The following is a 13,907-nucleotide window of genomic DNA, read 5'->3' as shown; positions in this document are numbered from 1 at the left end:
CAGTGTCTCCAGACCGCCCAGCATCCTTAGAAAACAAGCCGGGACAAAGGGGCTGGGACAGGGCTGGGGGTGGGACGTGGGTGGGCAGGAGGAGTGGGGGGCAGCGACTCTCTCCCAGCAGCCACTGCAGTGTGGAGGGGTGGCCCCTGGAAGGCTACTTCAGAGCCCCTCTGGGTCTCTTTACTGCAGGCCCGTCTGTCACAAACAGCCACCTGCCTCCCCGGCTACAGCCCACAAGTGCCTCTGCTCTTCTCTCCTCCGCACACATCAAAGCAGCTCCACAGATTGGCTGCAGATGTACACAACAACACATATTGTGGGAGATGTTTCTTTGATGACAAAAATAATGCAGCCTGAAGAAGAAGCGTAGCAACATTCCGTTCTGTCTTAATTTGTCAGACTGTGGTATTGAATTTTTATTGGGATGCTGTGTAGTGTAATACACGTTTTACTGTTGATATCTCTAGGCCTGTTCAGCCTAATAATAACATGTAGTTGATTATAGTTGGTTTGGTGCTGCCTATCTGAGGGTCCCAGGATCCCTACGGCTTCACAGTATTAGAGACAGTACCCATGGCTGGGAGGAGGAGGGAGGGGCTGGGCATGTGAAGAGTTCCCTTTTACAAGCACAGAACAATGGGTGGCTGTTGAGCCTGTATCTTGGCCCCAGTGCATCCTGGTCCAGAGAGAGCCTCCAGTGAGGGAGTCAGGCGGCTGGGTGGCTGAGGGGCCCGGGCAGGCCCTCTAGAACAGATACCCTCTCAGAGACTTTGTTCCACTGTCGTATTGTCTCCCTATTTATAGTTTCATCAAATCTGTGTGTGACGTTAAAATGCAACTCAATACGTTGTTGTCCTCTTCTTTTAGAGTGGGGAGGATCTCAAGACACTCGTGAGAGCTTAGACTTCAAAGACAAGTGCTTGGCAGAACGCATGGTCTTAAGTCCGAGGGCTCTGTTGTGACCGTGTCCTTGTGGGAGAAATTCCTCTCTGTTAGGGCACAGTGACAAGACAGTTTTGTGTGTGTGTGTGTGTGTGTGTGTGTGTGTGTGTGTGTGTGTGTGTGTGTGTGTGTGTGTGTGTGTGTGTGTGTGTGTGTGTGTGTGTGTGTGTGTGTGTGTGTGTGTGTGTGTGTGTCAGGCTTACTCACACTCAGAGGCTAGACAGTGGTGAAAGTCATTAATGGTGAAGGTCACCAACGGAAAATTCAGAACATTGTCTGGAATCTACCTCACCCCTGACAACATTGGAAAACAGACCGCTGTTGTACAGAGACAATAATACGGTACCCTCTGAAACCTTCTGATGGCTTGCCAGTAAATAGTGAAGGGTACACTGAGTCATTACAGTAGACACTGAGTATTACAGCAGGAAGGCAGCTAGCTATAGACCCTATATCAGATAGATCCACAAAAACACTGCTAAGACATATTACTCTTCATTCTTTGGGATGTATGTTTTCTAGGAATTACAAGATGTATCAATGATTCCTCACTCCTACTTATATTATTTTAGTATTTTTTAGCAGTTGTAATATGTCTACTAGTCAACTGGTCTACTGGTCTACAGGGTGGTGTCTCTCACCATGCGCTGCTGGGCTGACACCATGCTGTCCCAGTCACTCTCTGGAGGGACACTGCTGAGGGGCTGCAGTTCGTCCATGGAGCCCTTGCTGTGGAGCAGGCTGTGCAGGGGCAGCTGGGGCGTCCCGTGGGCCTCCGCACTCTCCTCCTTATCCCAGGACAGGTGGTCCTGACTCATGGCTTCCTCCCCATCGGCGACGGAGGCAAACGGAGAGGTGGCTTGCTTGGAAGACATTATTCTGCTGTGGAAGAGAGAAAGAGAATAGGACAATCGGTCAGAAAACTTCAAAGCCTCATAGTTAAACGTCAGACAGTTTTATGACACCGGGACGACAAAACAGCTTATGTTACATTGTATTTACGACAGGTATGCTGGATGTTTCACCATCCTCACATCAACCTACACCTGTTGGTGCCCTGAAAAACAATGTTGGACCTGAGTCAAAGTTGGAGAGATCCTATCAATGGTCATGTGGCCTGCTGAGGAGGTGTGAGAGCAGGCCATGGGGCTTCTCCTAATCCTTTGTTTCATGTAAATGGTGGAGATGAGGCTGGAGATGAGGCTGGAGCGGTGCCTGTATCTGGGCCAGGCCCAACCCTCCCTCCCTCCACCCAGCCAATGATTAGGCTGCTAAGAGGGTTACTATACCACATAACAAGCTCTCATTGAAGCTCTACAACAGCCCCAGATAGTGTCCCAGTCAAGCCCCAGTCAATAATGACCCTAGATAAAAGTAAACATGACAACACTACTCTCTAGCGCTCCAAATTCAGAAAATGCCTTAAACCGCTTTTGTTTGATTATGATAAACAATTATAAGGAGACGAGTCAAAGTAATGTGCTTGTCCTCTTAATTAACAGAAGAGCCTTAATTGATTGAATTGAACAGTTGACAGAATGATCCTGCCACCAAACACAACACCAACCCCAAGCTGCTTCCTTTTTACTTCCACTCTCCAAATTAGCAAACGATTACCTTTTCAGTGCTACACTATTTCTCCAGGCCAATAAATCCTACTTAAGCAGCTTGGAAATCAGATCCTGGCAGTGGAAGACAGAATTTAAAAATCTGTCACAAGCTTTCATGAATATTACAGTGAAGCGTGCACTTGACATATCAGGTGCAAAGAAAACAAACGTTAATACCAATTTAAACAGTGTTGAATATTTTTATGTAGCTGAACATTTCCTCTCATATAATCTTACAGCTAATTTTGCCTTTTCTTACAATTACAATAAGGCCACCCTCATGCTGTGACCTACAATGACTGAAATGAATACTGTGTCAGAAAATCGAATTATGTGATTGGTATTAATAAGATAATAATATGGCATTCCTACTTATCTGAAGTGGGGAAAAGGAGCCAGTCCATATTTATTGGTAATTTTATTTTCTCCATGCCCCTGATCTGCCTCTATCTAAGCTGCTGGGTATTTAACAATGAAAACAGCATGTGAGCCTCAAGTCTAGGTCTCATCTCTGCTGTAGCATCTTCTATGCCAGGGAAAGGCAGGGATGGGCAGGGGAAGACAGGGAGAGACAGGGAGGGGAGCTCAGGGTGTGAGAAATCTGTCCCATTCTCCTCTCTTCCACAGAGTCAATGTGACGGAGGTTTAGCCGCCCCATTAGCTAGGCTATGGGCTGGAGGAAGGAGACAGAGAGGTGGGTATTCTAGGTCAAGGGCTGTGGTGTGATCGTGTCCTTGTGCTGCCTGCTGGGAGGACCATGAGACAGACAGACAGACAGACAGAGACAGACAGAGACAGACAGACAGAGACAGACAGAGACAGACAGACAGACAGACAGACAGACAGACAGACAGACAGACAGACAGACAGACAGACAGACAATTAATGGCATGGGGTTCACAGAGGGCTCAAAACAAACTTGACACAGGGAGAGATTAACACACAGTTTGGTGTTAGAATAATCTGATCAAGAGTCTAGGTGCTTCCTCCCCGTACGTGAGGATTGTGCACATCGCATGCCGCTGTTAGGCCCGCCAGCGCTCAGCAGCCTCAGCTCCACGAAAGTATGACACACACATAGCGCTGAACAGCAGAGTAGACTGGCACTCTCAATGTGAATTGTTAAATACAGTTCAATAACTGAGTTCAGAGCCAGCACATTACTGTATTTCACAAGGCATTACAATAAAGAGTGTTGAAAACACATATACGTATCAGGACATCCAAGTCTTACAGGCAGGCACACACACACACACACACACACACACACACACACACACACACACACACACACACACACACACACACACACACACACACACACACACACACACACACACACACACACACACAGACCTAAACACACACACACAGAGGCACGTAGTTATAGATCAGTATTTTTGGTGGTGGTTAGGGTGAAAATGGAAGGCCACGTTAATCACCCAGGCCCCAGCAGCTGTGTCAACAGGGCCAGTCTGACAGGTACCATAGAGCTGGGAGGGAAGGAGCCTCACTCTCTCTCAGACCGGCCTGTGTTGTCTTCTGTTTTCTCTAGAGAGAACCAGCTCTCAATTTTAATCAGACAAAAAAAAATGCGTGTAATTATATCAAATAGAAAATGGTCTCGAAATTGAGTGTTAATTGAAAATCTAAATTCAGAGCAAAGTTCAGAACTTGCATGTTGAGAGTGATGGTGTGCTGTGAGGAAGATGGGGGTGGAGAGAGGTTTGAGAAGGGGGAGTGGTCGAATTAGGAGATTCCACCACATTTTTTATTCATGCATCCAAAAAGCCCGGGCCTCCAGCACAACAAGCTCCTGTCTTCAATGGAGTGCGAGAGTGAAACAAAGCACTTCTTTTGTACGACACAGTAAATCAAGTGGTATTTTTTTACCACTAAAATATTCAGTCTCTCAGGCACTTTTACCCCGGTCTCCAGCCATCAGTCAAGCTGCTGAGGCGTGAGAGAGACAGAGTGAACAGGGCTGACTCCATCCTCCTGTAACATGTGTCTACAGCAATCTTGTTAGAAAATGCAACAGATCTGCGGCAGGCTCCGTAACAGTATTTGTCAGTGGGTTAATAATTTATTAGCAGAGCTGGGAGGGCTGCGCTCAGCTAAAGAGAGCACAGAGCGAGGGTGCCCCACCCCCCAACCTCTCAGAGGCCCTATACAATACCAGCTCTCATTATTGAAGGGAGAGAGAGGGAGGGATATTGCAATAAGTCTCAGAAAATGTCAGAGGGCAACAATATGTATATTATATAGTCCCCAAAGCCTATGCTGGGATATAATAGCAAACAACGTTAGCGTTTGATTCCAGAATTGTTTGAATGAAACAATAAAACATAAGGTGTTTCATAGAGTAGGAGAGCAGCTGGGGTCCAGGTCGACAGTGGGGATTGTGAAACATTGAATAACAGAGTATCCAAGGCTCTGGTGAGACACTCATAAAAAAGTCTCAACAAAACAACCCGTTTATACATTGCATTCTAACTACACTGCATTCTGCACTGCTGCTATTCCTTTACTCTTATCAGTAATGTAATGTGTTTCTCTAGTAATGAAGCCCAATATGTGCCTTTGTGTACATTGAGCAGTGAGAATATGGCAAACTGAAGAAGCCTCTCTGGCGTGAATTCTTGACAAGCCGTCTCCCCTCATGCTTGATTACACAATAACAATGGACAGCTAACAAACCAAACGAATCAATAAGAGCATGACATGTTGCCTGCCTTCTCCCAGACAAAGCCCCAGTGACTTTGCAGAGGAAAGAAAGAGGAAAAAGACCTATATACAGTTGAAGTGGGAAGTTTACATTCACTTAGGTTGGAGTCAATAAAACTCGTTTTTCAACCACTCCACAAATTTCTTGTTAACAAACTATAGTTTTGGCAAGTCGGTTAGGACATCTACTTTGTGCATGAGACAAGTAATTTTTCCAACAATTGTTTACAGACAGATTATTTCACTTATCACAATTCCAGTGGGTCAGAAGTGTACATACATTAAGTTGACTGTGCCTTTAAACAGCTTGGAAAATTCCAGAAAATGATGTCATGGCTTTAGAAGCTTCTGATAGGCTAATTGACATAATTTGAGTCAATTGGAGGTGTACCTGTGGATGTATTTGAAGGCCTACCTTCAAACCCAGTGCCTCTTTGCTTGACATCATGGGAAAATCAAAAGAAATCAGCCAAGACTTCAGAAAAAGAATTGTAGACCTCCACAAGTCTGGTTCATCCTTGGGAGCAATTTACAAACGCCTGAAGGTACCACGTTCATCTGTACAAACAATAGTATACAAGTATAAACACCATGGGACCACACAGCCGTCATACCGCTCAGGAAGGAGACGCGCTCTGTCTCCTAGAGATGAAAGACTGTGGTGCGAAAAGTGCAAATCAATCCCAGAACAACAGCAAAGGACCTTGTGAAGAGGCTGGAGAAAACAGGTACAAAAGTACCTATATCCACAGTAAAACGAGTCCTATATCGACATAACTGAAAGGCCGCTCAGTAAGGAAGAAGCCACTGCTCAAAAACCGCCATAAAAAAGCCAGACTACGGTTTGCAACTGCACGTGGGAACAAAGATTGTACTTTTTGGAGAAATGTTCTCTGGTCTGATGAAACAAAAATAGAACTGTTTGGCCATAATGACCATCGTTATGTTTGGAGGAAAAAGGGGGAGGCTTGCAAGCCGAAGAACACCATCACAACCGTGAAGCACAGGGGTGGCAGCATCATGTTGTGGGGGTCCTTTGCTGCAGGAGGGTCTGGTGCACTTCACAAAATAGATGGCTTCATGAGGAGGGAAAATTATGTGGATATATTGAAGCAACATTTAAAGACATCTGTCAGGAAGTTAAAGCTTGGTCGCAAATGGGTCTTCCAAATGGACAATGACCCCAAGCATACTTCCAAAGTTGTGGCAAAATGGCTTAAGGACAACAAAGTCAAGGTATTGGAGCGGCCATCACAAAGCCCTGACCTCAATCCTATCGAAAATTTGTGGGCAGAACTGAAAAAGTGTGTACGAGCAAGGAGGCCTACAAACCTGACTTAGTTACACCAGCTCTGTCAGGAGGAATGGGCCAAAATTCACCCAACTTATTGTGAGAAGCTTGTGGAAGGCTACCCAAAACGTTTGACCCAAGTTAAACAATTTAAAGGCAATGCTACCAAATACTAATTGACTGTATGTAAACTTCTGACCCACTGGGAATGTGATGAAATAAATAAATGTTGAAATAAATCATTCTCTCAACTACTTTTCTGACATTTCACATTCTTAAAATAAAGTGGTGATCCTAACTGACCTAAGACAGAGAATGTTTACTAGGATTAAATGTATGTAAAGGATTTAAATGTATGTAAACTTCCAACTTCAAATGTATAGCTGACAATACTGCCCACATTTAAAGGATTAGGAGTGAAGGCTCATATGGCCTGGAATGCTTTGAGTCATGAATTGTTGCTACTGATAATGTTCCATCACGCGACAACCTCTGTTTAATTGGTTAGCATTAGAGGACCCTAGGTCTTCTGACTGGGCCGTGTGTCTGTGGCTATCGCATTTCCTCCTCTATCGTAACAAGCTCTGACTTTCAGCCCGCTGTCGCTGCTCTTTCACACTGCTGACCTTTTATAGACAATGGTGATAAGTAACTCCACACCAGCCCCCCTCCTTCGCCGCTGTCCCTCGCCCATCGCCTACCTCGCGCCACACAGCCCCCACGCCTCTTCCCTCTTCTCCCAGCCTTAATCACAGGTCACTTCAGCAGAAAAATATTAGCCCCCTTACCCTCAGACACCACCACCCAATTTTGGGAGGGAGAAATAATCAAATTACACACCATGCTGGTGAAGGCACTGTGAGAACATGGTCAGAGCAACACAGTCTACACAAAGAAGATACAGGCTTTACTCCAGAGCACAAGTCAGAGCTCACACACATAGTGGGAGAGAGAAAGAGTTCATATAAGTTCTAGTATTCAATTTAGTTTAAGCAATCTACAATATATTAAACAAATATATAAAAAATGTAACTCATTTGAGGACTGAAGGCCATATTTCTTTACATTTGAAAATATATTTTGAATTTCCTTTCAATGGACATTCAATGTTGCAGCTACTGTAGATGAGCCTGAGACTGGCTGTACAAAGTGCAAAGGGAAAATATAACAAATACATTCAAAAGTGATACAAAGGTGGAACTGTTAAAGTATTTTGATTTGACAAAAGTGTGTAGAGAGATATTTTTCTGTCTTCTTTGTAACCTCCTATTTCCCCACTGTTGTCCCAGGTGACATAGCAGGGATCCACAGGGTCTTCACCTGGCATAATAACATGTTGCTACCTCACAGCTCCCAGCTGGAAAATTACTGACACACTCACTGCCGTTTAGCACAATGATCGCCTTCCATTGTGACTGTGTTTTAGATGAGCCTGGCACCCCATACATAAACATATAATAATGATTCAGCTTCTACCGCTCTCCTTCACTCTCTATATAAAGCGTGCACACACACACACACACACACATTCCACAGCAGCTAACACTACCTATGAGACCCAGTAAATGAAGAATCGATGGAGAGGAACTCCTTACTTCCTACATTCTAAAACGGCTACAATATTTGAAGATAAACTCATCTACTGTATGAGGATGATGAGATGTGAACTCATATTCTTTTTGAAGTCTATTTCACAGTTTATTTATGATAATCAGATTTATTTTACATTATTTAGATTTGATGGATTCTACAAACAAATGGCTCTGCTAGACATTATAACTTTTTTTGGAAAAAATATATAGAGAAATATAGAACATTTCACTTCCATGATATGTATTTCAGACAATAATATAAAAATGTAATCCAAGGAGAAAAATTCAAGTGGACAAAGTAATTATGAGTAATGATATAAAAATATTGAAAATGGCTGGGGAAATACATACACCCTAACAACGTAGCTGGAGAGAGTTGTCCAAATGAATGTGTTTAAATTGTTCCTCTATAAATGTTGACCTTCCCCCTTCAAAAAGTCAACTCAATTACACAAGCACTTCATCCCCACTTCACTCACTCTCCTGATGCTTTCTCTATTAGAAACCACCGTAGTTACTCCGTCTAAAACCCACACTCAAAAAGACAGCCACCCAGAGCAAATTAAGCAAGCCTCCTCAAGTGCACACTTTAGATATAGAGCACAGCATCCATAATTACTTTGCACAGTAAATTATTTGCAATAATATCCTGCTGGAGGAGCCGTCTTCCGTCTCACTTTAAACACTTGTGCAGTTGGATTAGTTAGACAGCCTGGTTGGTGTCCTGCCCCCCCTTGCTAGCTGCTAGGCAGAGCCTGACAACAGAAGCTGATGCAGGTGTGGGAGCTCTGAAGTGGCTCTGTCTGTCTGTCTGTCTGTCTGTCTACCCAGTAAGGGTCGAGGAGCACACACTCACAAACTGAGCCGCTCGTCTCCACCGATGGCCCCCTCCGCCATTGGTCCTCCTCCTCCCGATCCAAGAGAGACAACTTCAGCGCTGGATGGCATAACACCTCAGTTCACCAGGAGCCAGAGGGGTACTCACACTCTCTCTCTCTCTCTCTCTCTCTCACAGACACACACACACACACACACACACACACACACACACACACACACACACACACACACACACACACACACACACACACACACACACACACACACACACACACGCACAACCACACACACTCACGAACACTCGCGAACACTCGCTGACAGGCCAAGCGTCCAGTGCAGTCCTTTTCCTGTCTGTTCCACAGTACTCAATCTCAGATGGCATCCACGAGGAGAAGTAGAGGACAGAACTAGAGAACAGAACTAAAGGACAGAGCAATAGGACAGCCAGGAGCGTATCACATAAGAGCAGCACCCACAATAAAGAACAGCACCAGAACTACTGCACCACCTCAGCACTACCACTCTCTCGTCCAGCCAGCAGTCTGGCGCTAAAGAGATTGAGAGGCAAGAGAAGCTACTTGTTTTTTCCTTCCCTCTCTTTCTCTGTCTCTCTCTCTCTGAATGTGTAGAGGTCTGGGCCTTCTGGGGGATGAAGTTCCCAAAGTGCCTTCTGTCACTGCCACTGCAGTTAAGCAAACGTTACAGCCAGTAAAGCCATCAACCAACACAGGCTATTCGCTGAGCAACAGTGGAGCTTTGTGGCTCCCCTCCCAGTTGACAGTAAGTTATGAGCCCTTTGTGAGTGCAGGGGAAGGAAAACAGAGATCGGAATTTGGCAGGAACATAATAATACAGAATTCTCCTGTCTGTGGAACCTGAAGTTTTCATGGAAACAATCAAGCATTGTTGGGGTAAAGAAAAGCGACTGACAGATGAAATATAGTGGGGGGCCCTTTTAGGAAAACATTCAACAAAGCGCCATTCAGGCCGGGTCCTTTCTGTCATTTATAAAGATAACTTCTATGCACTTGAGAGTTTAGAGCAAAGAGTTCAGCTAGAACAAACCAAGTGTAACATCTCCCACAGTCCACAGTGCAGAGAGCTGTGGAGAGGACTGGGGGTGCCAAACAAGTAGGACTGGGGCTGCCAGGCATCACAAGGTTCCTAGAGATACACAATGAGTATATAGGGGACAGAGGGGGAGGAGAGAAAAGGGGCCCCTGAAAAATGCAGAGGGCCACGCCAAAAGAGCAGGAACAATGGCTAATTATGAAGGAGTAATTTTGCAGGGGGACAGAAAAAGAGAGGGACAGTGGAGACACAGAATGGATTATGAAAGGAGGGGGTATTCTTCTGCATGGCAGGAGAACTGTGGGCCTCAGTCTTTGGCCTGCTCCTTATGAGGTCATCACTGGCAGCCATTGCCCAGAAAAGTGTGGTTGGTACAACTGCCGTTTGGACATCTGGAATGTCGGCACACAGTGGCCTGCTTTCTCCGCAACTATCCTGATTCTTTTCTTTTCCAAAAATAGGACGCTTCGCCAACGCTGGTCACTCAATTTGGAAAATGTACAACGTCTAATGAAAAGAATAGCAGTTTTGTTCTCTTTCATTCTCATCTCATAAATGGGAATGAGGAAATTACCTACAACGCTGCTTTGATTAAGAGGCTCAATTCTAGGGATTGGCTGGACAACAGCTCATTAGTTACAGTTAGTCCCACCCCTAATTCTTTGGGGATTTGTTTTCTTTCATTCTTTCTGTCTCTGTCTTTCTCTCACTCACTCATGAATTGAAAGAATTCATTGGGCGCGCAAACAAGGCACACAAATGTGTCCACCTTTGTCACTGGACGTTTTTCTCTATCTTATTGCCTTGTGTGTTCTCTGAGGGACTGAGGGAGGGTGAGAAAGTGATGCCTGGGATAAAGGGAGGGAGGGAGCTACGGAGGGAGGGAAAGGGCCATATTCTGAGAGTGGCAACGTTTCATGTGACACGTCAATCGGAAAATCAAAACAGGGGTAGTTCATTTGCTCCACCCAGATGAGACCATGTAGAAGGGACTGATGAATAGAGGTCAGGCAGGCCACACCTCACAGATTTATGATTAAGCCTTATTATGTTGGGAAACTGACATTGATTGCCGATTTAAACCACTGAAACCAATTCATTTGCCCTTGTTGAATAGAAAGCATGGTCAACAGTGTGTAACGCTGTGACAGGTCGGACGGGAGGGCCGAATAAAAGTGAGCGGCTAAACGAATGCTTGGCAGCCGGCTCTGTTTGGAGGTGGTTAAAAGTTATCCTGCTGACTGACAGCCCATACAGAGGAAAAGAGGCTGCAAGGAGAAACGAGATCTGAGGAGCCAAACCAGAACCACCTGCCATTGATCTGAGTAATTGCCCAAGAATTTGGTTCACAGAAGACATGTACAGCCCCTGTTTTAGCAATGCTTCACTCACAGAGCGGCACGGAGAAAACCACTATAACTGAATGGGAAACACAGTCTAATAAAATCAGGGAGCTGACAGACATGGTTGAAGAGAAAAATGTGCAGTATATGCAGTCTGAGAGAACAGGCTCTGTACAGGATTAGCCGCTGACTGATACAGAAAATGCCTCACCACTGGGCTGTTAACCATGTGTCTGACCACTGATACTACGCTCACACTCACACTGCATTCATCTATTTGTCAAGATGCCAGATAAAAAGACATGGTAGGCCTCTGTCGAAATATAAATATCACCGCAAATGATAAACTCACTGCAATCTATTACCTACAAAAACAGAAAATAAGACTTCTTTCTCCCTGGTCAGCAGTGAGTAGGTTTTGATGGGGAAATGGGGCCATTATTTCCCCTCTCACTATCTCCATCACAGCCCCAGGCCTCTGGTAGTTTCTGGTAGTCAGAGTCAGTCATGTTGACAAACACCTTGGTGGGAGAGGTTTCTCTTCTTTCCTGGCAGACGCGCATGCATCATGACAGGCTTTCAGAATGAAATCATGAACTAAATTGCTTTCTTAAAAAACCACAAGTGTGAGCCAGGGGTTTGTGTCTGTGTCTGGCCGGTGGCCACGTCCCTCTGGTTCCCAGGCAGCCTCTCAGGCAGCCTCTACCCGGCTCCTCTGTTGTGGTTCCCTGCTACCACATTCATTACGCTCAGCGCAGCCCGGCTCAGCCTCAGACTCGCTACACTGTGGTGGGGCTCCCTCACTGGACCAGTAGGAAATCATCTGGTCATCTCAAACTACTCCTCCATTTCAGACGGCCCCGCTCCGCACAAAGAGGCCCTTTGTCCCAGCACGTTCACGACCACACTTTAGATCTCAATCAGTGAATCAATCAAAAACATACAAACAAATCTGGTTTTATAGCTGGGGTTTTAAAGTCAGAAGGGGGTTGTCTGAAAGACTGACTCAACATTTCACAAATTTACACTGTGTCACGGCCGTCGTCGGAAGGAGACCAAAGTGCAGCATGGTCAGCGTACATATTCCTTTTATTTTTAGAAAAATGTTGCACACAAAACAAGATAACAAAGAAACGACCGTGAAGCTAAACAGGGCTATAGTGCCACTAACAACAATAGACAGTTGTCCCTGATTGAGAACCATACCCGGCCAAAACATAGAAACACAAAATCATAGAAAACAAAACATAGAATGCCCACCACAAATCACACCCTGTCCAAACCAAATAGAGACATAAAAAGGCTCTCTAAGGTCAGGGTGTGACACACTGCTTTATTACCAAACAACAATCCCTACTGTGACTGACATCACATAATGACACAAAGTTTCAGTTCCTAACAACACTTTATTTATTTTTTTAAACATCATTAAAATAGCATTCTGGTGTGTCTAGCTGTGCCATGGCAATTAACAGGGAAATGTTAGTCTTGTATTGCTATATCTCTTACAAACAAACGTTTAAAAGACTAGCTACTGAAAACGGAAAGCTGGGGGACAAAATCAACTGAAAAGTCAACATCCTAAAACACAGAGAGAGAGAGAGAGAGGGAGACAGTAAAAGTATATTATGCAACCAACAAAAACAGAAGACAGGGCCGTGGTCTTTGGAAATACTGTCTCTATCTGACTCAAACAGAAAAAGGCAAATATCTGTTGAAGGCCGGACAAATAGTGGATAGTGATTGTAGCTGAGCTGTAAGAGAGGATAACGAGTCGCCAGTCCCACACCTCCCCCTGCCCTCCGCCCCGGCCCTCTATCTGTCCTTCTCTCACTAGGCTCAAGGTAGCAGATGTGTCTTTCACAGCCTGTGGCGTGTGCAACCAATCTGCAAACAATAGCTGGGACTTGACAAAGGTCGACTGTCTGTCGCAACATACCGGTTAGGAGAGAGGTGAAAACGCAGAGTCCACACCATGCTGCAAACCCACGCCCTACAGCGGTTTCTCCTCTGACATGTCACTCCAGCCTAACTATAGGTGTAACTGTGAGAATGTGTGTGTGTGTGTGTTAGTGGGCCACTACCATGCTATTTAAGCCCGTCAGTAAGCCCATTACACCAGTATAAGTCACCTCCCTGACCTCCCGTTGAGATAACAGTTGGTGTACACATGTACAATCCTATTAACCTAATAATATACATGGAGCCGACTACAGTGGTCACAGGTCCGTGTGCGAAAGCCGTCTCTGAGTCTTAAATACCACAGTCAGCCATGACAGAGAAACAGATACAGACACAGCCATGACCTCTGACACCACAGCCCTCTCTTTGTCTGTACTGTAGACAAGACACTGGACAGGACCACAAGTTCAATCTGAGTTCATTATGGACTCTCTATTGGTCAATGACTGGAGTCAATGCAGTAATAGACATTAGAATGGCATTTCTCTTTATCTATTCCAGTAGACATCGACAGTGTTAAGAGAACGCT

General features: G+C 45.1%; 1 protein-coding gene across 18 annotated transcripts in view; it reads right to left on the bottom strand.

The window, feature by feature from the left end:
• The window catches only part of sox6 (SRY-box transcription factor 6), a 235,787-nt gene that overhangs the window by 162,439 nt on the left and 59,441 nt on the right, over nt 1–13,907 (bottom strand). For 7 of the 18 annotated variants that reach the window (XM_071380895.1, XM_071380892.1, XM_071380897.1 and 4 more), the window contains one exon: nt 1,584–1,824. In XM_071380895.1, coding sequence (XP_071236996.1) covers nt 1,584–1,824 — 241 coding nt within the window. Of the gene's footprint in view, nt 1–1,583; nt 1,825–9,018; nt 9,197–13,907 lie in introns of those variants that run through there. The other 11 variants (XM_071380888.1, XM_071380889.1, XM_071380905.1 and 8 more) reach the window with 10 other exon arrangements.

This window comes from Salvelinus alpinus, chromosome 33 (assembly GCF_045679555.1).
Source record: "Salvelinus alpinus chromosome 33, SLU_Salpinus.1, whole genome shotgun sequence".
NCBI classification, from domain to species: Eukaryota; Metazoa; Chordata; class Actinopteri; order Salmoniformes; family Salmonidae; genus Salvelinus; species Salvelinus alpinus.
This window is presented reverse-complemented; position numbering and strand designations above follow the sequence as displayed.